General features: G+C 39.5%; 1 protein-coding gene across 3 annotated transcripts; it reads left to right on the top strand.

The window, feature by feature from the left end:
- The first annotated feature begins 457 nt into the window (after positions 1–457).
- On the top strand, positions 458–21284 carry LOC113067844 (neuroepithelial cell-transforming gene 1 protein-like). Of its 3 annotated transcripts, none has more exons than XM_026240336.1 (11): positions 458–689; positions 6106–6172; positions 9996–10058; positions 17145–17420; positions 17906–17968; positions 18156–18252; positions 18332–18408; positions 18503–18760; positions 18856–19026; positions 19313–19499; positions 19600–21284. In XM_026240336.1, the coding sequence occupies exons 1-11, from the start codon at positions 568–570 to the stop codon at positions 20037–20039; spliced, it is 1821 nt and encodes a 606-aa protein (XP_026096121.1). In that variant the 5' UTR covers positions 458–567; the 3' UTR covers positions 20040–21284. The 3 variants fall into 3 exon arrangements, with proteins under 3 accessions (XP_026096121.1, XP_026096129.1, XP_026096138.1); XM_026240344.1 differs by lacking the exon at positions 458–689 and adding an exon at positions 5787–5845; XM_026240353.1 differs by lacking the exons at positions 458–689; positions 6106–6172; positions 9996–10058 and adding an exon at positions 14162–14470.
- Positions 21285–26027: the final 4743 nt, after the last annotated feature.

Genomic DNA, 26027 nt, shown 5'->3' with positions numbered 1-26027 from the left:
TTTTCTTTGTTAGAAATAGAACAGGTATTAATAACAAATTAATAACTATATAACTAATTATATAAAATCTGCAAAACTTACAAAAGGTTTTCTACAAAGGGTTATAAAAATAATAGTGTGTGTGTGTGTGTGTGTGTGTGTGTGTGTGTATTCTTTGGAAAAATATATACATTTAAGATTAGAATTCGAATTAGTTTTTAGCTTTTTGTTTTCTGATGCAGCTAGAAATTGTTTGACCTACTGCTTAGTTTCATTGATTGCCAGAAAGTAAATTTGTTATTTGTAAAAATATTTGTATATAGTACTAAATAAATAAAATAAAATAACAATGACAATGCTATTCTGTTATTTTACATTGTACGAGAGCGCGCAGGCGCGGAAGTGTTACGTCATTAGTCGCCATCAGAGCCTCCTCCTGCTCTCTTCTGATTGGCTACGATTTCAGATTTCCGCCATATTCAAAATCAGCCCCGTCCGATCAATACACCCCCCGAAATAACAATTTTTAATTGTACTACGTTTTGCATACACAGTTTACAGTAGCGCATTCCAGGTCCACATTTTCAAATGGAGGAAACCGACGGATCCCCAGCGCCGATGGCGGAGCAGTTTAACGAAAGACCGAGGAGGAACAAGAGAAGGTCGTCGGTGGCGGATAGCGACGCGTCTCCAGAGCGCGATTTCAAACGGTCAGGGAGATCATATCACACACTTTGTTGCTGTTGTTGTTGGTCATTATTATTATTCCAATGCTCGCACTGTTGTGGTCTGCGTATCCCTTTGCCAAATACGCCACTCTCTGCAATCTGGTAATAAAAATATATTCGTTGAATACATTTAAACAGTTTTATCTATATATTATAAACCATATCTAATACGTTATTCTGTAACATGCCACTAAATGAGTGAGTATAGGTGTATGATTGTGTTGTGCTTTCAAAAGTGAGAAAAACTTCCGCAATACGTCGACTAATGAAAACAAATCATGACAGCAGGAGAGCGTATTACTGTAATGTTTTATCTCACCACACGATGGCGCGAATGTCTCATAACAGAGCAGCGTTCAAGTCACAGCAAATGCTCAGCTCAAGCCTCTAGCCCAACACACCTGTTTTACAAGGTGTGTTGGACTAGACAAGTGTACAAGTTATTTATTTGTTTACTCACTGAAGAGTTTTAAGTCGGCATTATCACTTAATCAGCTGTGTAATGCAATTGACTGACTTATTAACAACAACAACAACATTCACATTGTAGTGCTAAAGAGATTTAAAAGTATATACGCCAAAGAAGATTTAATAAAAACAACCAAACTAAAATGGTATATAATTATATGACAATCTAAAATAAAAACATGCTGCAAGCATCTTTGTTTTTGTATGCAAAGACATTGTTTTTGATCTTCAAATCCTTTCATCTTTTTGATTAAAATGTTAGAAGGAATAAACAAATTTAAAGGGGTCATATGATGCGATTTCAATTTTTCCTCTCTCTTTGGAGTGTTACAAGCTGTTGGTGCATAAAGAAGATCTGTAAAACTGCAAAGACTAAAGTATCAAATCCAAAGAGATATTCTTTATCAAAGTTAACACTCGTCTGTGCCCCCCCTAAAACGTCTCGTTCAAACACGCAACCACATCTCAGACCGGAGAGCCTTGTAAAAATCAACATAGAGGAGAAACAATAATCTACAGTATGTGGAAAATAATGTTTTTTAAATCCTTAAACCGCAGAAACACATTTCATTACACCAAATACACCAAATAATGTTCTTTTTAGCAGCATCATATGACCCCTTTAACATCTTGTCAGATCTTGGTGTATAGCCGTTTTACCAACATTAAACAAAGAAGACATCTGATAATGTGTCCAAGGCACCACATATAAATAGACTGTGCCACATATATACAAGATATCTCGCATAAACCCTGAGAAAGAAGCCAGAGAGCATCAAGTGCGCTTTTATCACAGGTTGAAATAACAACCGTTTATTTTGGCAGCGGGGCTGGTTTTTTCTCTCTCATGCCAAGCCTTCTGCCTGATTGGAACACCAGGAAATGTGACCCTATTTGCCTCTTATACAACCAGAAAACAACAAAAATGGCATGGAAACTTTTTAACATTTTTTGGAACATTGAGAGCTACTTGCCACTGTGATGCAAAGTCATTGCAATGTGGACACTGTGATATTCTAAACATTTTTAGTGTGTTGCTATGCAGTAGCCAGAGTGGGTATTTGGGTGTCGTGACTCGTGGCATGTGCTTGGTTGGAGATGTCAAAAGAGCGCTTTCCTAGATATTATACAAACTAGTCCACAGCTAAGACTTTTAGGAAGTATAACTGTATAAATCAATTCTTACCCAAGCATAACGCATCATACACATCAAAGGCACAATGACATCACCCTGTAAATAGACAAAGTAGAAAATAATTTAATGTTCAAATGTAAGCATTCGAAAACAAAGAGTTACATTGTACTGGATAGCTTTCAAGGAACGCTAAAAGCAAAATACACTTTTATTAAATGTCTTGTTTTTGGCCTTGTTTTGGCCAGTAATCCCCAAGGATGTAGTCGACAATAACCCATTTCATTTAATGCGCACTGAAGATCCAGATATAGGTAAGATAAGAGCACAACGTCACTGCTTTGCGCGTAGCAGGACATTGTAGATGTTTAAGGCAACCGTTATCCAGTTTCAGATGATCTATTCCGTGCCATTTTGACACTCAAGCCCTTTACGTGGCCTTCTACAGGTTCGTTATATATGATGTCTCATTTGTCAGTGGAGACCACAACAAAGAGAGCTTTTGAAGCCGTGGTGGAGTGATCTGGATGAGTAAGGGACATATCATTCCTCCAAGGCCTTCTCCTTTGTTTGCTATGTAAAGCACGGTGAAACCAAACCTACTTAGCTTAACCCGAGTCCCCTTCAGTGTTTTCCCACCTTAACGTCAGTGGGATTGCGTTCTCAATGACAGAAATTATGTAAAAATATCGGTACAATGTGACTACTAAGGACGTCCAACATTCAGAATATGATACACAAGAAGTGCAGTTGTTTAAATGAATTTCCACGCATCAAAATGACTTATGCAACAATGACGTCAACCTACAAACAAAAAGTAGCTGTTTACATGTTCCCACACTCGTAATCTCGTATCTGACCAGTTCACACTCGAGGGTAATAACTATAGTGATATTATGTCCTGTGGAGTTCTCAGAACAGGGCAAGCCCCATATTTGGTATATTTGTGCAGTTGGGTACATTGCCTGTGAGAGACTCTGAGGTGTTTGTGTTGATGTAACCATCAAGGTGTGTGTGCTATTGGTCCATATTTGTCATTCCGTGTCCAGCGATTCAGACAACACCTCGGCATTCCAGTCATGTTTCGAAAGCACTACACACTCATAGGAGAAGCTCCCGAACAGCACACATTTTGGATGTCTCTCTTATCTGATACACCTGTTTAAAGCATTGGAGGCTTCGATATTGAGCTGATGAGGTGGATCAGGTGTGTTTGATGATTAGGGAAGTGTGCCGCTGAGGGCCTCCAGAAACAGGCTTGGGTAACGCTGCTGTTGGCATTTTACACTATATGGCTACAGGCCATCATGGGTGTGTTTTATTCTGCCCTAGGGTTCTTACCAGAACCATTTCACATTTTTCCCTTTTAAAACCACAATTGGTTCGCCTGAGGTAATCAAGTATTCAGTCTGCTCAGAATTTCAGTGTAATCCAAATATCGTAATCAGTCAATATTGCAACCATTTCAGAAGAAGCTTGGTAATTGAGTGGAATATTGCATATTAGAATAGCAGGTTGTTGGATTTGATTTCATGTTGATTTTAAGGTCTCTCAACTCAAGTCACACAATTCTCACATCCCATGTTTCATTTTACCGTCCACACATGCTATCCAGTCTAAACTGTGTGACAGGTCAGAATTAGTATATCTAAATAGTACGCTACCATTTAAAACTTTGAGGTTAGTGATATTTTTAGGCACATTTTTACTTCTATTCAGCATTAAATTGGTCAAAAGTGCCAGCAAAGTCAATTATAATGTTGAATACTGTTGTTTTACACACTTTACATATATTCAGAAATTCAGAGAAAGAGTTTTCTGCATTGATAAGAGATTTAAATATTGTATATTACTTTATTATAACTAATATATAACTAATATTGCCCCTTGAACATTGATTATGGTTGTTGTAATGGTGTCGTTGGGAGATTTTATATTAAAGAATGGCTTCTTAAAGTATTTTTTTATTATTATGAATCTCAAAGTTGTGAATTTTAAGGTAATTAATTTAGCTAATATTTGCATGAAAACACAAACCGTGTGTGACAAGAGGTTACATGGCGTTTTATAATGTCACATTTGATCACAGTAAGTTCCAGTATTGGTGCATTACTCCCAAAATATGCACTTTTCTATCACTTATTAATTACATATTATCTATTGACCTGGTGGTAGCCAAGTCTGTTTTTATCCATATAAATTAAAGATGCTGTCTCTACTTTTCCTTGTCTATGGTCTATTCCTCAGCAGGGCAGTGTGGAATGAAGGACACCCCATCATGGTATTGGCAGCCTCATTTGACCTGCATATTTAGTCCCCTGTTGTCAGCAAACGAGACCACCCACAGTACTCTTCTTCTAGTGGACACTGATATAGATTCTGTACTCTGTTAACACGCTTACACCCTCTGTCTGGTCAGATAATATCACACCCAGGATCACCTAGCTTCTCAATGTTCTGCTCATTGCATAATCACATTTCTTGCATTGTTATTAAGAAACAACCTGTACCACACACACACCATCAGACATACCTTAATTCAACTGTTAAACACACCTAAGTTAAATGAGTCACATTTGAACTAGTGAAAACCAGCTTCTCTCACTTCCAACAAACATTTTTTTTTCTCAGTTGAGTTGTTGAACTGTAATTAATTAGCTGTTTTCTCATATACATATACACCATTTGCACTCTACTGTCATCTGCACTCAAGTGATGGAATGATAAACAGACAACTCATGGAAAGATCTAGAGATGAGGGGATGCCTGCAGAAACCACATCAGACAGAATTAAAGAAATTAGCCCAAACATTCACATGTTCCTACACCCAAGATAGTTGGACACTAGAGAATGAATGGGTGAGCTTAAGAGACTTTTCAAAAACAAAATAGTTTGATCTGAAGTGTATTAATTTGGCAAGTAGTCATATGGTAATGCAATATATCGTTGTAAATATTTTTCACCACCCTTTTGGGCCTGATTACATCAGTAAACAAAAATTATTTCAGAGTAATTTGAAAGGCAGAAATATTTTCTTTAGAATAACGCTGACGTGGTTCAGGGTAAATGATGATCATTCCGTTGGAATGTTGCTAAAATGAACAACCCAGAGGAAATACCACATGACTCCATTAATGATGGAGTATTTATTCATAGTTCTGTAAATTAGCGGATAATAAATGTGAGAATGCTTTTGAAGGCTTTGTATTAAAGTTGTGGTGGGCCATCCCATTAATGTGGCTGAAAAAAAGAAGTGGCTCTCCTGAAAAAGGAACCTTGGGTATCTTTGCAAAAATGACCTCGCTCAGACAGTTGTCACCAGTCCCCAAATAAGGGGCCAGCCGACAATGAGGGGCAGTGCATTTGTGGGTAAAAGAGGACATGATGGAAAAAGGGCACGTGGCTGAAAGACGGCAGAAACTGAGTGTCTTGGTGTGAGTTGGAGAGATCGGGGCTAAGTGACACTCTCTCTGTATCGGTTCTGCAGACCATGATGCAGTGTCACAGGAGACAGAGGTACACCAGGCTTGGTCTGTGGTACGTACAGGATGTGTCTTTGCATTTATGGGCTTTTCTTGTGGGCACACTGACATTGTTGGGTTATGGACATACTAATGGATCTACAAGATTTGACTGCATGGTCTACGTCATTAATGCACAACCAGAGGTCTGGGTCTGGTTGGATGCTTTGTATTTGTCTGGTTTTCTGTGTGAAGAGGGAATTAAATGTTTAATTTCAAATGGCTTTAAAAGTATAATTGTTTTGAGAATCCTATCTTGTGTTTTTCTTGCTGTAGGCCGTCTTTGAGACGAAGAAGTTCTTTTACTTTCCTGACACCTGGACCCCAGTGGGACTTCACGCTGGTGAGTAGCTTATGACATCCATGTGGCTCAACTCTTTTTCAAGCATACAAAACACGCAGTAATTCTGTTCCAAGCTCCTTTGCTGTCTACTGTAAGGAAGCATCATAAGTTTAATTGAATAAGTGATTTGACACATCCATATCACTTCTTCAAATACTAATTACTAGATAGGATTTTTCTTGATTTGGCCACAGTCTTTGATAACATTTTTTCATAATACGGCTTATTGCAGTTCCTTCTCAGAAGAATAGATGCTGAACAGAATCTTTTTAGGCGAGCCTATTTAACTATACATTTTTTCAGTGGAAATTAGAAATTACTGTTCTATTCACTTTCACATTACCACTCTGTTTCGGTATATTATAGCCTGTAAGTACATAAAGTGGGAACAAAAACATACAACAGGTGACCTTCTGTATTTTAAATGACTTGAACTCCATTAATGGTGCTACGGTTCACCAGTTTTCATGCCTCAGAAACTTTAATGCTACACACATAAGGTCATTTTTGTTCAACCTTTCCCTATTTTTCCTTCACGCAAGTTAGTGAGTGTACTTTCCTCTTGCCCTTTCCAAACATTTTGGCAGATGTTGTGCCACTCAACCATCATGTTGTTGCCAACTGCTGACATCTCAATCTTCTCATGGCATCGCGTGCATCTGGTTCAGCTGATGGACACACTGCCACTGATACATTCCCAAGCATCTCTCTCTCTTTCCCCTCAAATTTCCACCAAACTATATCCAAAGTCCTCATTCCCACTGAATCAGTTAAGCAGTAAATGCAAACTAGTTTGTGATTGAAAACAGAGAATAGAGCCAGATTAGAGCATTCCAAAGTTTATGAAGGCCTAGCGAAATTCAATCCATCTCTCATCTGTAGGAAAACTGGGGGATAGAAAGACGGACCGCTTTATCTCATGCCAAAGTGTTCCTTTGATATGTACATTTTTTTTTTTCATGAATACACACACATTAGCTCATCTAGTGGGCACATGTGCCTCATTAGGCTTCCAGCTCGAGCGCCATTATCTCACCTTCAAAACCCTGCCTAGGTGAAAGAGTATTCCTCCCTCCACTTTTTTCTTCTCAGACTCTTGGAAAATAAAAGCGTAGAATGTTTGTCTTTAATGAAAGTAGTTCTTCTGGTTAAGGCCGTCTGCATGGCCGCAGGGTGAACAAGGTGGTGCAACAACAGATGGAATATGCAGGAAGTGGCCTGCAGACCTCTGTCATGCTGCCGGATTTAAATTGACAGCTTGTTATGATGAGGATTTGAAAAAATCTGTCTCAGACATGTTCAAACGTCTGGTCTCATTGTCTTCCAGAATGCAAATTTATGTTGCATAATTTAAAGTTCAAGCTATTCAGTTCATAGGGAAACTAAGAAAATTATCTGTTGGTTTGGCATTCATTCATAAGTCTTTTTTGTAAAGGTGACATGCTTAAGTAGCAGCATTGGTTCTAAAAAAAAAAACAAGTGAAGTGACATTCAGCCAAGTATGGTGACCCATACTCAGGATTTGTGCTCTGCATTGAACCCATCCGAAGTGCACATACACACCCGGAGCAGTGGGCAGCCATTTATGCTGCTGAAAAGAGGGAACAGTTGGGGGTTCGGTGTCTTGCTCAAGGGCACCTAAGTCGTAGTATTGCCAGCCTGAGACTCGAACCCACAACCCTAGATTCAAACTCTCTAACCACTAGGCCATGACTTCCCTACTTCTATTGATGGCATCAGTTTGGGATGAAACTACCTGAACAATGGTAGCTTCAGGAGAAACCTGTTTGGAAACAATAACTTTTCCAATTCTGTAGGCTAATTAAAATTCTGACTTTAAAGATTTTCTTTTAACCTTTCAAACAACTTATCAGGCTGTCTTATTTTTCAGCTCCTTTCTACCAACCACTGTTCACATCCAGTCAGCCTGATGGAAGTATTTTCTCTCTAATTGAATATCCAATGATGTCACATTACAGCAGTTAAAGGGGTTGCAAACACCATTTCACGTTCCATTTCATTTTTTGCCTTTTTAGACTCCCCCCCCCCCCCTCATTGATTGGTAATCAGTGTTCTCTCTCTAACAGATGGGCTTTGTACATATAGATTTTATCCAGATATGTAAAAAAACTAAAAAACATTATGCAAACCACATGTCTTGGAGATCATGCGCACAAACTCTTCATCCTAGCTCTTACTGACCACTGCAATATGCAGAGTGTCCCAAAAACGTGACTTTGATTGAGCTTGTTTGTAATAATTTCATGCTTTCAGTGCCAGCAGCTGTTTGCTCTCATAAATTCTTTGCAGTAATATCCATTTATGGTTTGTCCACCAGGAACATGCAGTTTGGAGCCAAAATACACGCTTGTCTATTATTTCGACCTTTTCTCCTTGTTGCTGTTTTTTTCTTCTTATTGTGAAGCTTTAGTTTAGTTTTAGAGTCTTTTTTTATGCTTTCAAATGTTGACCTAATTTTGAATTTTACATAACTTTTTAAATAAATACACTAGCAGTATCAGTGCCACTTGTAAACTTACAGACTATTAGCTTTTCTACTTTCTCAGAAAACAAAAAAGCAGCCACTTATCGGTGTTATCTAATTAAAATGTTCAAAACCCAACACCATAAGTAATCTGTGATTCACTCAGTAGCTCAGCTTAGTGTCAACTAAAACCCTCCAGTTAGGATTTTGATTAGTTCTCCCTGTCGTCTCCGAATGGGGATTTGCTAAATGATAGCTTTTCATTTTTTGTTTCAGTGTGTTTGCCAACTTGTTCGCCATCAATGGGTCTGATGTTAAATTAGCCTAATCTACTCATTGCTTCAATGAAACTCGAGGTGAGCTGGCTATAGGGTGTTTGGTTTTGATCACTTGACTTTGCAAATGCATTCACCCTTTAAGAAAACAAGGAGCTCATCAAGACATTACTTCTGTTAGAAGCAGTGACATTAAGAATAGGGGCTTTTCAATTTATACCCATCTCATAATAAAACCTTAATTGACTTACAAACTAGCCCTGTTTGGTAAGTGTTGAAATGTAGATTATGGGCACATTTGTGTTAAAACTACCACCCGTTTTTCAATACGTAGCCTCACTCTGGATGAATAGATTTACTAACATTCAAAAACCTCCTACTTGTGGGTTTAATAATAATATTTTGTCTATTGCTTATATACATAGATACATGATTATTATTGAATAAAATACAAAATGTTGTTTCATCATAATGCAAAAAATAAAAAGGGCAGATCCATGTGGATTTAGTTATAAGGATGGGCTGATGTCTTCTTGGGAGGTTCATTAAACTATAACTCAGCCACCAACTAAACTGTCTTTAAATGTCCTGTGTTGGAGGGTTCGTAAAGTGGTTTTGGGAAAAGTCTAATAAAGAGAAAATCTGCCAATAACAGAGAACCTAAGGGCTCTCGGTGGCCAACGCAGTGCTGCAAAAAAGTTTATAACCCCTTCACACCCTGCACACACTCCACAGGTAGAATTTTCACTATCCAGATGCCCCACCAGCCCCGACACACACACTCTCACACACACACACAGGTGCTAAAATGCCTCTGGGATAATGATGTCCTTCCTGAGTCTAACTGGACCTCCTTAGGAGTCATTGTAACCCGTAATAATAACTCTTGAGGTAGCACTTTGCATATTCTTCAGGAAACTAAAGGAAAAGTGTTGACAAAAGAATGTCTTCCTTGGTTCCTCTCTCAAAGCCAGAACGTTTTTACAGTTTTTGTAAGTGTCGTCCTTTTAGTTTAGATGTGTATCATGCTTCAGATTCTTAAAGGTTGTTTTGCTTTTTGCAGAAACGCAAGCGTAGAGAGAAGGACGATGTGGACACTGTCAGTCTATGCAGCTTTGACTTCAAGGTAAGAAAACCAGCAGCAAAAAAAACCCTGATTTATTGAAATACACAAATCAAGAGGTCTTGCTTTTTAAATTACTCCCTGAAGTCAGTCTGTCCACAACATGCTTCAACACAACATCAAAGTCTCATTATAACAACATCAAGAAAGAAAAATGCCCCCCCCCCCACCCTGCCATATTTGTCAGTTAAATCAAAGCCATTATGCACAAGAATCCTAGATAAAATCACTTGTTTGTGGCAGAAATCAAAGCCTTTTAACCTTAAACTGGAGGAATTTAATCTTAGAAAATCTTTCCACTGATAATCTTAAGGGTCATTTCCATGATAACTGTCCGTAATTATCCTCATTTCAGCAAGGGCTTAATTAAGACGCACTGCTGTGTAAACTTACAAGTTGTGTAATTGGACTCCGCACTGATCTTGATTCCTCTCTAGTTTATTCTTGTTCTTTTCTCCTTCTGAAAGACAACAGATGACTTATTAATACACATCCATAGCAACCCAGTGTTTTTTACGGTTTAGTAAGAAGTTGCGCTGAGCACACCCAGATCCTCTTTACTTTGACAGACAGGAGAACAATATAACTAAGATGACTTTCATCAGTCTTGCGCATATGAGATGACCGAACTCTGATTCAACAGAGCCTACATGCCTTAAGGAATGGAAAAAAAGCTGGCGAAGGTTATTGCACAAAAACATCTCGTAACAAAATGCCCAACACTGTCAAATCTGTTCTTTTTAGTATAGTATTGCTAGAGTAGGAGATTATAAATCATAGATCCAGTAAAGAAAAGTCATGCAGGTTTGGAATGATTTGAGGGATAAGGCCTCACTGCCTTCACTTCACATCTTTGAAATGTTTCAGTCACTTGTTCATTCTGACCCAGAGAAACTTGTTGTGCATTAAACTAAAGTTCCCAACTCCCTTCCCCGCAGCACACCTTTGAGAACATGTTTTGGAGGAGGTGGGGGTTTTGTACAATCACCGGCAGACACCTTTTTTATTTTCCTCCGCTCTCCCCTCAGGTCCTTGATCTGATGAATTTACATTTTCATCCTGAGACTGTCAAATAGAGATTTGCTAAATACATACTCATCTGATTCTGCTTAATGCAACGACCAAATTTGCACAATGTACAAAAGTATGCACAAGTGTCTGTGTTGTCTTTAAATGGTCACAGTAGAAGTTTTTACTCTGTGACTAATTTAACTTGTGTAGCTGATTCAGATCAGATTGCTATGTATTGTTTAAGTCAGTGAGAATGAGGAGGAAAGCGTCTGTACGCGTGTGTGGGATGTGCCCTGACTCTGTTGTGTGTCTGGACCGAGGGGTGTGTTATTAGTTACCTGCTCTGTTTGGTGGCAACCACCTCTGTTGAGGCTGCGTTGACTCTATTGGAGTTAAATATACTTGAAATCAAGTTGGACTGGTGCTTTCCATAGCTTAAGAAAGGATGCAAAAACACCATAAAAGTGGCTCGTGTGTTTTTTTGTGCTATAGTCAAAGTCTTCAGAAGCCACAGAGTCTGCCAATTTCTTAAAAATGTCTTATTTTTGGTCCACCGAAGAAATTCATACAGGTTGGAATCTCACAATAGTGTGGAATATAATGGGTTACCATATTTACATTTTGTATGCATCATAGACGATCGTATCATGGAAGGAAAAAGGCATATAAGATCCCAAACAGAATATGAATAAATGAATGGGAGGTGGGCCTTGGAGTATAGATGGCAATTGATAGAGTGATTCCAGAGAAAAAGAGTTTGCGTTGCGGTGTTAATGTACACCTACACATTTAGACGTCACACACCTACAGCCTATTCCCAGTACGGGCTTGTCTTTGACCACACCTTTGTTACAGTAGATGCGATTTCCTCCAACAATGAGAAGAAACTGAAAGCTTTCAAAGACTCGGACAGAAGAGGTTTTATCATAAGATGTTCTTTATGTTGCTAATCAAAGTCTGTACAAGTATAGAAAATGCATCCTGGAACATCCAGCCACAAAGAATTACAATTTGAAATTCCATCAGTCACCTGAACCGCAGTACTATTGAATAGTCCACTAGGGGGCAGCACTACGATCCACTGCACACCTTTCTGCTCACTGCCTGTTCAACAAAGGTTTATCAGATCATAGCAAGTTAGCTCACATTTTCCCGTTAGGCAAGCTCACACACAGCCCGCATGAAGTGAGTCACTCTTGTGTGCTGGGGTTTAGCACTAAAATAGGAGTGTTGTGTTTGTGCTTCACACCCAGATGTCCAGCTGTCATGTGTGTCGAGGTGTTAGCCCGCAGGGGGTGCAGGCTGAGCCAAGCTCACATGCAATATGACTACCACACCTCTCGTCAAAACACACCGAGAACAGTATGAAAGTGTCTCCCCATGGGATGACCAATGAAGGAACCCACAATGATAGCCCTTTATTTGATTTTTTTTTTATGTGCTGAGCAGTCGCATGATTTAAGCCATTGACTGCTGCTAAATCAGTTATCACCAACATCTAATATACTTATGACAAAGATGGGTCAAAAAGTATTCTAAAAATCTTGTATTCTTTTGTTTAATTTCTGTTTAAAATTTATTCTTTTGCAAACACTTATCTAAAGCGAGTTAGAATGAAGAATACATATGATTTATCATAAGGAGGACATAAGTGTTAGCAATACAAAGTTTCTTACATTTTCCTAAATTATACAATTTATTAGTGTAAAATGAATGACACTGACATTGGTTAATGTGCCATATATTATTATGGTTTCTGAAGTTCACATTTTAACTTCACAAGTTTCCATTTTTCCGATTTTGGATTTCGTCTAATTTATGTTGCGCTTTCAGTTTCTTCATTTATAAGAAGAGAACGCAAATGCTTTTCTGAGGAACTGAGAAGGATTGATAAAGGCATGGTTTACTTTAAAACGAAAGCCTTGTAATTGCCTCACCCTCATGTTGCTTCAAACCCGTATGATTTCTTTCTTATTCTGTGGAACATGAAGAAAGATGTTTTGAAGAGTGTAGGTGGCTTTGGTTTTAGTTGGTTTTTTTCAGTACACTTACAATTCAATTAGTTAGTTGGAGAAACACACACTATGAAAATACACTGATTAGTTGTGAAAAAAGGGAGTGTAATGTTTAGAATAATACAATAACATAACATGTAAACTGAACCCGTCCACTGAGCACTGGAAGGTGTCCGGATCCAAACACACTAATGCTTGTCCTGTTTCACACACTTGTATTGACACAGCAGGGTGAGCTTAGAGTCTGCACATCGTTCATCTCCATTTGCTTAGAACGCATCCCAACGCTTTCACACTTTTTAACACAAATCTCTCTTAAAACGCGCCATCACATGCTAGTCCATTTGCACAGCTGAAGTTAATACTTCTGCTGACAGTGTGGGAAAGTAGCTGTAAAAGATTTGGGTCTGTTGTGAACCAGTTCTAGTGGATTTTTGGTCGCCCAAATGTGGAGGTCAACGGCTGTGCAGTTTTGTGTACGCTGAGAAAAGCAGCTTTTGTTAAGAGGGATTTATGGCGTGGTCTGGGTCAGTTTCTGGTTCGGACCAGTGAAACCTTTTGATATACATCCCCCCAACCCCAACCCCCCCGATGAGTGTGTGATAACGACCCAGTTCTTCATTAGACAGATCACGCTTTCACTCACCACAAAGCTAGACTCTTTTGCTTTTTATCCTAAAACTTTTACTTCAAACTGGGGAATATGGGAGGTTTGGTTGGTTAGTTTGTTTAAGGTCCAAAATTACTCTAATTAAGGTTGAAAAAACAGTTTTTAAGACCGAAAAAAAGTTTATAAAAATGAAAAGGATTATAGAGTAAACAAGTTTTTACAAAATTTTTATAAGCTCTTCTACTTTGTGGACCATAAAATGTTTTGCTAATACATTTCTGATTCGGTAATATCTAGTAGACTGAATATTTGTTGGTATGAGGTTGCAGAGCTAGTCAGGTTTTCTCAGACTTTGTCTCTTCAGATTCTTTTACATATCCCCTCCTCCGCCCTCTTGCCATTGGTGAGTTTACATCCTGACTCCACCCCCATTGAAACTCTTTGTATATGAGCACTCCCTGCCGTTCACATCCCTAGGACAAAGTTAGAGATTGTTAAGAGTACACACACCGAGAGTGTGTTTAGAAGTTAGAAAGCTCCGCTCAGGCGGACAGTCAGAAGTTAGGGGGACGGTGAGGTTTTCAGACCCCTTATGTTACATCACGTATTTATTTATTTAAGAATCACTTGTGGATTATTGCTGAGTCTTGGAAATAACAGAAACCAACCAGTGGATTTTATTGAAAGAAATGGTGGCTTACGATGAACCCTGTGTGGTACCTATCAAACGGACTTTACAGAAGATAGACTACCAAAACCAGACTTGCAAAGAACTAGAGGTGAGACCCAAAGGCAATTAATCACAAATTCTGTCCTTTTGTTTCTTTTCCTCCATGATTAAAACATCTTTGAGTTTCTTTACTTTTTTTATCAGCCAAGTCAGAACCTTGCCCTGTTGTTATCTTGTACACACACTTGCCTTTTAAGGTGTAAGAACTGCAGGTGAGTTTCTCAAGGATATGAGACTTGAGTGAGTGATCCGTAAATCAACAAGGCTAAAGGTCTCCTCAGCTAGTAACTGAGTTACTGGTTAACACTTTAACTCATCATTGTGTTGGCTAAATGTGCTTATACAGGAAGTTTAAAGCCTGTGTGTTTGGCTGTACACCTGAGCAGACGTTTTGCAGGTATATTAATGGTTTGAGGAGCCACTCAAGTTTTTTAAAGGTGTGAGAGCATGCAGAGATGAAGAAGATTCCAGCTGTCTGAAAGCAATCACAGCCCATTGCCCAGGTGTGCTTGAACCCTGATCTGAGTATTTAGAAATGCATTTAAAACCCAGGAAAGAGGCTATTATCTCACTTCTTTTCAGCAGGCTGCTATTCCTATTTGTGGATTCGGAAGTGGCCACAGAAATGGTTTAGTTGTCGGGAAAGCTAAAGCAGAAGTAGCAAATTATGAATGAATCAGGAGATTTTAAGGAAGTTGTGGTTCAAGGCTGAGGGACATTAACTAGAGCTTGGTTCCCCTCATTAATTGTTTTTCATAATTTGTTTGTTTGCCAGGTAATTATTTTCATGGCAAAATACCATAGACTTTTTCAAAGCTTATAATAACAGTAGACTAACTATACCCTTAAACAAATCTTTTGCAGTTTTAGAAAAAAATTTTTTTTATACATTTTCCTTTACTTTTGGTGGTTATTCCCAATGGAACCTTTAGCCAACTTCTAGTGACAATCACCCCCACCAATGTATAGCTAAGCAAACACACTCACAGATTACTTAACAGCAGTAGTCTAAATACTGGTTCCTGTGGGGGAGTCTTCCCCCTGCTAAGTTCTCCCAATGCGACTCTCCCAGGGGGTCCCTAAGAGTCAACACAGCCAGAAATAGCCACACTATCAGACTAACTGTCTGCCTACATGTTGCTCTTTCCACTAAATAATCTAGAATAATTCTTTTTAAAAAAGATTTATTATTGCAGGGTTTCCCTAAACAGCAGAAAGAGTGCAATGCGCAGCAGCAGCACTGCGATTATTTGCTTAGAGACAGTGATGGCTCACACAGGTATTGTGGTACTCATTTAAATTCAGTTTTGAGCCAGACTGCTTCCTCTGCGGTCAGTCTCCCCAACATCTTGTGTTTTTGGCCACCGGTGGAGAAGGTTCATTTGTGGTTTTCATATTTACTTGCATGATATGTTACAGCAGAGGAAGTGCAGGCAGGCGGATCTGGGTGGCCAAGTCCAGTTGTGCTTGGGCCACAGTTGCAGTTCCTGCTAAAATAGTCGTAGATCTGCTCGGCAGCTGTCTCCGCTTGTCTGAGGAATGGTTTCTTGGTTTCATTTTGCCTAGATGAGAACAACACATCCTTTTTTATGCATTTTCAGCAGTTGGAAAGCCATCCAGCACTGGAAAATCAATTGAAATGTGCATTTTTAAAAAGTGCAAGCGCATAGTGCTTTTTGTCCTCGTTGTTTGCAAAACTTTTTTTTTTTTTTGACGACAAAGCTCACATTGTTCCTGGAATGGTAGGATAATTTTTCAGTCAGATCCCTAGAGTGTAGGATCAATGTCTCAGATCTCCTTTGCTTTGATTTTTTCCCCCCTTCTCAAGTCTGTTGAAGTTGGCTGGAGGCCCAGTCATTATGGATATAGGGTTTGAGAGTGCTCACCTCCCCCTCTTCCAGGGGCTTCAGGTGTGGCTGTCTCTCACGCAAGGGCTACAGGGCCTGCCTCAACACGAATCCATAATCAGCTCTTAATGGAGGAAAGGAAGGGAGAATAACAGAGAAGAAGGGAGTAGTGCGCACCCTGTTTAAATCCTGGGTCAAATCTGTAACACACCGTGGTGGTCCATCTGACCCACATAAATACACACAACCAGCAGCTCTTAAACTTCTCCTTGAGAGAGCAAATTTGTCTCTGTTAAGTGAACAACCACCCTGATCGGGGGGCCTGTTTGCTAAAGTTAGGCTATGTTGTCGAGTGTGTGTGGGTCATCAGTGTGGGACAGCTGACTGAGGTCTCCTACATTCCTATCATTCCTCTTGAACCTTGAGTCTCCAGGATTGCAGGATTCCAGGTCTTTGTTTGCATGTGCAGATTTTATATATATATATATATATATATATATATATATATATATACATATATATATATATATATATATATATATATATATATATATATATATATAAAATAAATTATAGGTTTTTTTTGCTAAGGGGGTCAATCTCACGTGATTGGCAGAACAGCTGCTTCCTCCAGAGGCTGGATCTTCCACCTAGCTGTCTGTTACCCAGTAAATACCAATCACCCTGACCTCCGGTTGCCCCCTTCACACCCGCAACAATGGAGAGTGTATCCAGTGACTCATCCGATAGCCTCTGTTTATGTGAGGCAGAAACTTGTGTTGGCAGTTGTGCAGTTAATGTAGCACTAAGGAATCTGTTGTGGTCAGTAGGGGGTGATTAAGTTTTAACGTTTATTTTCATCCTTGTGTTTCATAGGAACCCTGTACTAAGCGTGTGCGGCCTCTCGGCCGAGTGACCTCGCTGGCGAACCTCATCTCTCCCGTGAAGAATGGGGCCGTCCGACGCTTCGGCCAGACCCTCCAGGCCTCATTTCGGGGCGACGGGCGGTCTCCGGGCGTGCCCCAGCAGAAACCCTGTAGCAAGGCCGCGGCTCCCACACCACCCAAGCGACGAAACAGCACGCTCTGGTCCGAGACCCTGGACGTCCATCAGAAAGGAACCTTTTCCACCAAAGAGATTAAGAGACAAGAGGTGAGTACAGATGGAGCTTTGAAATCCAGACAGCACAGAGAAACCTAGACTATTAGATCCACTTTCAGTCCCCCGCCAGACGCTACTGAATCAGGCCTATGTGACTTATTAAACCCAAAGGGCCTGGGGCTTGGAAAGCGCCCTGTACTCCTCTGACTCTGTTTTTATTCTACCTCTCTCGGCCTTTGTGTTTTTTTGGCGTGCGTTCTTGGCACGCAGTGGAATCGAGCTGAGAGAGTCTGGCTGCATTCTGGCATCTCAGAGTCAGACGTACAGTGCTAACACAGACTGACTGGTCTGACGCACAAAGCCTCCACTTCTCATTCACAACTAGACCTAGTAATCAGACATAACAGCAAACTGTGAGCCCCTCAAATATTTCCCACCAAAGGGAGGAAGCAGACAGATATGTAGGGAGCTTGACTAAAAATACCCAAACAGTTTTCTTGGTAATGAATCTGACTGTTCGTTTTCTGTCTCTCCAGGCTATTTTTGAGCTGTCTCGAGGAGAACAAGACCTGATTGAAGACCTGAAATTAGCCCGAAAGGTTTGTCCATTTCACATTTTTTAGTTAGAACATTTAAAGCAAACAGACCGAATAAGTTCTTGGCTGTGCTTTCAGAGTCAGATACATTGGCTCACTTCCTTCCTCCATTTATAGCCAGAAATGTCTCTCCATGTAAAATTAGAAGCTGCTATTGTTTACTCATCATTTTCTCAATTTGTGTGTCCAGGCGTACCATGACCCAATGCTGAAACTTTCTATCATGTCTGAGGAGGAGCTTACAGCCATCTTTGGAGACTTAGATGCATATATTCCTCTTCATGAAGGTGAATTTTGTACACAAGACCTTAATGTTTTTAATGAATTTGACAAAAAGTAGTGCTAACTCATTCTTTACCCAATCAGATCTTCTCGCTGAGTTGGCGAAGGCTACAGGCACAGATGGTACAGTGGGAGAGATTGGCAAGATTGTTGTGGATTGGGTAATTATCTTATCTCTTGATTGTCCTTTCATTATCATAAAAGGCACACTAACATTGTTAGATTGTTAAGTCTAATTCTCGCTTTGCTCCACAGCTGCCAAGGTTAAATGCGTACAGGGCATATTGCAGTAACCAGCTGGCCGCCAAAGCCTTGCTTGACCAAAAGAAACAGGACCCACGGGTTCAGGACTTCCTACAGCGCTGCCTTGAGTCGCCTTTCAGCAGGAAACTAGACTTGTGGAGCTTCTTAGACATCCCTCGTTCACGACTGGTCAAATACCCCCTTCTTCTGAAAGAGATTTTAAGACACACACCACCAGATCACCAAGACACCTCAAGCCTTGAGCAGGCAGTAAGTTCAGTCACAAATCTAGTAACTGTAGTCTTTCAAATGGAGTCGTTTAGGTGACATTTGATGTTAATGCTGCCTTTGTTCCTCTTCTCCAGATAAGCATCATTCAGGCCGTGTTGGCTGACATAAACATGAAGAAAGGGGAGTCCGAGTGTCAGTACTATATCGATAAGCTGGAGTATTTGGATGACAGACAGAAAGACCCTCGCATAGAGCAGTGCAAGAGCCTGCTTTGCCATGGGGAACTTCGCAACAAAAGTGGCACGGTGAGTTTTTGTCTTCAATACAAACACACCCATAACAGCCTAAACCACTGTGGGCAAATAGCTGGTCTTTTGTTGACTGGAAATATAAACACAAAACCACCATATTCCAAATAAGGCCATTAGAGGGAGGAAACTGGCTCCCTTTGTCTCTTAAACCCATGACACAATGACAAGGGAATCTTTGAGAGCACTAGGAGAGAAAATTGTTATTTCTTGTAAATCATCCCAACGTTGAAACAACACGTCAATAACCAGATCTCTCTTTTTCCCTTTGTCTTCTTTTTAGAAGTTGCATGTGTTTCTCTTCACGGAGGTTCTGGTCTTGACCCGGCCTGTTACGCGGAACGATCGACATTGTTTCCAGGTGTACCGCCAGCCAATCCCAGTGCAGGATCTCGTATTGGAAGACCTGCAGGACGGAGACGTCCGCATGGGTGGCTCATTCCGAGGGGCCTTCAGTAATGCAGATAAAGGTAAGGTTGATGACTCTCAACGTCAATCTGATCACACATTTTCCTTTGGTCATTTCTTGTTTCCTTTTGCTCATTGGAATATCTCTTTTCCCCCTTTTAGCCAAGAACATCTTCCGGGTACGTTTCCAGGACTCATCTCAGGGCCAGTCCCACACACTGCAGGTCAATGACATCTTCCACAAGCAACAGTGGCTCAACTGCCTCCGCACCGCCATGCTGACCCAGAAAGATTCGCCGCTCCCTGAGAGTGAATCCTTGTCAACCCCTGCCAGTACTGACGTTCGCACCAAACGGCGCTCGTCTTCTGTCTCCGCCATCATCCTTATGGAAGAGACGGATGAGAACTATCCACGGGCCGCGGCCTCCGCCCCTTCGTCCCCCAGCTCTGAGGAGCCCCCCAGCCCCACGTCCTCCACAACCTCCACCCTCTCCTCATCCTCTTCATCATCTTCAATTTCCGCCCCCTTTCTGTCCCGCAAATCCAAAAAGGACAAGCGTTCAATCTGCTCGTTGGGCAAGAGAAAGGAGACCATGGTGTAAAGACTAAGCTATCCCAGGGTGCACATTGAGTGGCACTGTGTGGAGGACTTGTATTTATGTGTGTGTATGGACTGTGTGTTTCTACAGCAGTGTTTTTGTTACTGTCCACAATGGCAGCTATTATTACCAAATCCCTCCCCCTAAAACCCTCCCAGGTCCATGTGGGCCGCACCAGTACCAGAAAGACAGTATTCGTGAGGCGACTGTGTGGATCTCAAGGGATTGAAGATTGAAGACACATCCCGTCTTGTTTATTGTTAGTTTGGTCATGTTTTTGTTTTATTATTTTATTAATATTGATTGTTTTTTTGTAATTAAAGTTTTACTTTTTTAAAACTTCTCAATAAGATATTTACTGTAGCTCTTTTTTGTTTTTGTTAAAAGCACTGTTTAGCTTTTAGAAGGGAAGAATACCCACTGAGAAAAATATATGAAATATCCAAAGCAATGAATACTTTGTGAAAGTCTGATTCATAGCTGTACTGGAAGGCAAGTCTTACAAGTACATTCCCATTAAACAGATGTTTTATCAGCTTCATTTTATATTTAAATCAGAATTTTTATCATGAAAAAATGCTACGTTTTGTAGCAATTTGATTTCAAACTGTCCAAATGGAAAAAAAAAATATTTTGTTAATGCAGAAATCAGATCTGAGCCATAAGTTTTCCACCCCCCGAAATGATGGATGAATATTTAATGTAGCATCTTGCATGGAGCTTTACTTGTTGAGTCGTGCCTGTATTATCATGAGGGCCCAGTGCATGTACATGCTTGTCAAAGAAGAAAGTCTTTGTAGAAATGGACTGTCGGATAGAAGAAAAGTTGAATGTTAAATGAGGGTTTGAGGAATGTTGATGTGAGGTTTAGAAGGAAACGCTGGAATAGAATTGGATACGAATAGATGGACTTGATGATGCGCTACTCAATATTAGCAACTATTCATGCACATTGATTTGCTGTTCATATTTTCGTAGTGTCTTCATGAAGTAGGAAGGTTTGATACACTGGTTTAAAAGCCAAGATGTTGTTTTGAAAAGGAAAATGAAAGTATGTTTAGGAGAATGAACTGTTTAAAGAAGGTTAAAGTAGGTATGTTATGACCCCTTCAAAATGTCTGTAAAAGTTTGTAAATGAGAAGGGATGTACATTATTGAGAAGGACTGTGGTGGCCTGTATGTACAGTGTATGGTGTAAAAATCAACTATTAAAAGAACAATAAAGGTCTGTGTAAGATTTGCATCGGACAACAGAGTTCTTTTCTTTCTTCTGATGTGAATTGCTGCTCTACACTACAAAATAAACCCAGTTTTCCAAAGGCATGCAAGACATTACAAAACCTAAACTTATTACACATGCCGATGTGATTATGAGAAAGCTATCTTGAAATTGTTTCCATAAACTCCAGGTAGACAAGCACTCAAACATACAAACACGAATTCACCCATACACAGGTTAATTGTCAAACTACTTCTGTGTTTTTCTCCACTGACAATGAATCACTCAAAAGCTCTTTAAACAAATCCCCCAATGTGGGCGGCATGCCCGAATCATCTTCCATTTTTAGCGTTTGGATGATTTTCATACTCTGAATCTGTGTCTTATCCAGTTCCACTGCCCTAAACTCCCTCTCCATTTCATCTAGAACTTGGCAGCTGCTTAAAGTAAGTCTGTATTAAATAAATACTTTCATTTATCTCCGTGAACCCCCTTCACTGATGGCATTTGCCTCTGGTTATCTCTTTAGTGGGAGGCCCAAAACAAATGAGCTGTCAGAAGTCACTTAGCACGTCCGTTGACACGCTTTGGAGTCTGGATTCAAATAACACACGATCGCTTTGTTTGTCCGACGGTCAATCAGAGGGCTTGTGTGAACGTTGATGATGGGTCCAAAGAATGCGATCGGTTCTTGTTTAAAGCTAATCTCAACAAATGAGTTCATGGATTGATATTATGTGCATTAAGTCATTTGGCTCTTGGATGCTCGAAATGGTCTTTCTGTGCTTGGCAAAGCCACATATTAGTGGGTTCAGGTTTTATGGAGAAATTGCCTCATGTCTGCCTTTAAGGGATAACGGAATTCTCCAAACGTTTGTTCATTTTGCCCGAGGAGGCTGCCTGCTGTTGCCGGTTTTCTTTAATAAACACTAATAATGTAGACACGTATCCTCTCCAGGGTCAGCGAATGGTCGCGACCATTTACGAGCGAGTCGGGTCATCATAAAGAGGGCCTCTATTGTGCAGTAGCACTCAACATTGTTCTCACTGTACGGGAGGAAACCACATTTATTGAGTCTACTGGAAGGAAGTCAAATAAACAGATGATGGTCAGTTTACAACCGCGAACAGACAACACTTTTACTAGTAATTGAGTCCAATCTAGAAAGAGGTTTGGGGGAGGGGGACTGTTCCAAAAAAAAACAATCCTTAATTTGACGACATTTAGATCTAATTTTGGTGTGAATATGACCTGGCGTTACACTAACGAAGACCTTGAAGAGCACTACATGTTGTTTAAACAGCCACTTGAACAGTCACTGAATTAGCACCTACCCCCTTAAGTCTTTAAACAAATGTAAGGACTCTTGGCTCCAGTGTAAATCATTATGGTTACATAAGTGAATGTGTCTTTATTGTGTGTCTCTTAGATGATTGGAGTTATGTAATGCTTGACAAAAACTAACAGAGTTTTAATCTTGTAATAAGAAGCTAATAAGTCAATGCTTTCTTGTTGTTATAGATGGTGGCGATTGAGCCAGACAAACCTCGAGTGTAACAGATCTTTGGTTTTGATCACATCTTCATGCTTTAAGGAAATCTTGGTGGTGTTTTCACTGAGATAACAAATGGTCAGATGTAAAATGGTAATGTTATGATGACTTTGAAGCACTGAAATTGCTTATATGCAGAGTATCAACATTATTAACAGAAAGGCACAGTAGAATGCCAAAGCTCAGATGTGGTTTGGATGTCTGTTAATGTTGTTACACATAGTTTGTTTCTGAAACCTGAAAATAGGGAATTGGCACGCAGTATAGTGGCAGAAAGGCATCAAGGCACATACAGATTCATTGTTAGTATCAAATATTGGCTAATAAGATACTTTCCCCCCTGTTTTTGCCATTTTCCCCAGTATTATTTTGTTTCTATCAACAATAATTATTGTAAATATTTGATTTGCTACTGAACTTGTTTTAGATCATTAGCTGGAAAGTTATGCTGACTTTGAGGCCTGTTTGAACTAGTTTCAGTTGGTGGTATGGTCATACACAAATGTTAGGTTATTGACTTTATTCTCTTTCAGACACATATGCAAACAAAAGGTCTAGATATCTAGGACAAGGAGCACAATATTTATTCTATATTATCAGTATTTGAATTAAAGACTGACTGACATAAGCTTGCGTGCACACACTTAGCACTCAGATACCCACTCTGGTACACTTTGAATGGTGTGTATAGACAGAGCATGACTTCATTCACCCAGAGGTGCTACAGAGAAGAATAGCTTGACACACAAAACCAACTTCCGAGCTTAAGCTGGGAACTGATGTCAACTTCTTATTAATTCTGTGAATCACACAATACTAGTCAAAGAATCACTTCCTATTCAATCATCCTTCCTTTATCTTATACATTAAATTGTTCACATGCTAAATCATGCTCTGAGATAAAGAACTAACTACAACCAACAAAAGTAAGCAATGACCTAATTTGGATACACATGCTTTCTGCATAAGCTGGAGTAACAGTTTTTAAGCACATGACCACTGGTGGCCATCGCCAAGATCACTGTTGTTCTATGTAGGCCACATGCATAGCAGTACAGGCAGCTACAAGAAAGTATGAATGCATTAATTAATTAGTGAATTAATGCATGAATGAATGCATGCACGAATGAAAGTATGAATGCATGAATTAATGTAAAAAAAACATACACACGCACACACAGGTTTTCCTATAATAATGGGGACATTATTATAGATGTAATAATTTTTATACAAACTGTATTGTCTGACCCCTTACTTTGACCCTACCCATCACACAAGGGTTTCTGCATTTTTAGATTATCAAAAAACTCATGGAAACTTTGAAAGCCCAAAAAAAAAAGTCCCCCTAAGGTACAAATTTACTGGCATGATTATCCCGGTTGGGGTAACATTTGCTCCCCATTATGTAGGGAATACCAGGTACACACAGACACACACATAACATATCTCTGGTCATTCTGGCTTCCAGGCCACGAAGCAATATGGAATGTATAACATCTCTGGTGTCAGTAAGACTTCAGCTTGTCTCAACCTTTTCTCAACCAAAACTGCAAAATGCACCATTCCTGTCAATCATACAACCAACGTTGTCCAAGACAGAGATGGGTCAAATAGAGTCAACAAGGTTAACTCGCTGAAATGATCAAATCGACATTCCTGTCATTTGAATGGTATTTGATTTAGTTATTCCCAAATATCACTTATTGCATAAATTTTGATATTTGTTTACAGGCTATGATGCTGTAAACATAAAATGTTCAGTTTATGCAAGAAGATCTATTCCTGACTGTAGTTTAGGCCAAGCTATGAGTCAGTTCTGTCAGTGAGGCAGACCCAGTTCCAGGAAATCTCCCATTTTCAGTACTCCCTTTTCATGGCTGATTGCGAAACATTACATTTCCATCTTTATTAATGGTTTAAAAACTACTTTTATTAGACACTTATGCTGGTCTTTCAATCTGCACCACATGGTTTATATATTTTTGTGATTTGATATACACACACAACACATAGTTACTTTTACGGATACGGTTATTTAACTGTATTTAACCGTTTATCTCTGTTGTCTTGTGATGTAGAAACTACATTTAATTGTCTAAAATTACTGCTGCTTATTGTATTGTCCTGCATTGTCGTTAAATCTCAGGACCACACCTCTCAACTTATGAAACAATTACATAATGAACAGAACAATATTACCGTAAATGTGTGTGTATATTAGCTTGCTAATACACCAACTGACGCAGCACAATTACTTAAGCGCTTGATGACAGTGTAGGAGAGACTAGATTTTGTAAAATGTATGAAACTGAAAAAAACTGCTGATGTACTTTGTAGGTTTGACATTTGTGATTAACCAGTTTATGTGTGAAATCTTACTTTGGTCACTAGTTATAGTGAGAATAGTGAGGAACTAAAGGATTACTCTTTCCTTTAGGTATCCAGGATTGCATCATCATAATATTTGCATAATGAGATCTGATGTTTTTTTCACATTTATTTTCATAAATGCAAATTATGGCAATTTTTTTTCTTTCAGAAAGAATAACATTAGAAAAGTGACAACTTGAACACACACTACACACACACAAAAAAAGAAAATAATATGTGTATGTTTTGAGTAAATTTAGTAGCATGACATCACTTTTTTCAAAGATTTTGATTTGGCAATAAATCTTTCATCACACACTACTGCACAAAACACAATGTTCTGCAGATTCAGTCGAGTGAATTATGTTTTTTATTACAAAAGCAACCAGATCCGGCTGTACTTTCATTTCCTCCCCAAATACCTGATGGCTTAGAAAAGTTTAAAGATGCGGCTTGAGTTTTGGGTTGAACTTTGGCCTAATGTTGAGTTTTCATCCACCACCAGTTATACAGTCAGAAGGATAAATCCTTATGTCTGTACACAAACACTCAGTGCTCCATCTGGAATAACAAAAGGCGCACGTAGTCCTCGTCTTACACACACTATCTCTCTCGATGTTACCTTTGCCTTATTTAACAAATAGATTTTGACTGCATCTGCTAGCGATTCCACAGGCTTGCGAGACTTTGTGTAGACCCTTATCTTTTGGTAAGAATCACATAAACACAGAAAAGCAAAATACGGCCACCACTGTATTTTCTACTAGCCTTCACTGCTACCTGTGACCCAGAGACTTGTGGGTAGCTTAACATTGAACTTTCCAACTCTTCACAAGTTCACAACTTTTT

Source organism: Carassius auratus, chromosome 4 (genome assembly GCF_003368295.1).
Source record: "Carassius auratus strain Wakin chromosome 4, ASM336829v1, whole genome shotgun sequence".
NCBI classification, from domain to species: Eukaryota; Metazoa; Chordata; class Actinopteri; order Cypriniformes; family Cyprinidae; genus Carassius; species Carassius auratus.
This window is presented reverse-complemented; position numbering and strand designations above follow the sequence as displayed.

Bases quoted from the DNA above. Each gene is read 5' to 3' on its own strand.
- LOC113067844 (XM_026240336.1), top strand. From the start codon at position 568: ATGGAGGAAACCGACGGATCCCCAGCGCCGATGGCGGAGCAGTTTAAC. The intron at 10,059-17,144 runs GTAAGAAAACCA...TGTGTTTCATAG, and splicing joins TATGCAGCTTTGACTTCAAG to GAACCCTGTACTAAGCGTGT. The intron at 17,969-18,155 runs GTTTGTCCATTT...TTGTGTGTCCAG, and splicing joins ACCTGAAATTAGCCCGAAAG to GCGTACCATGACCCAATGCT.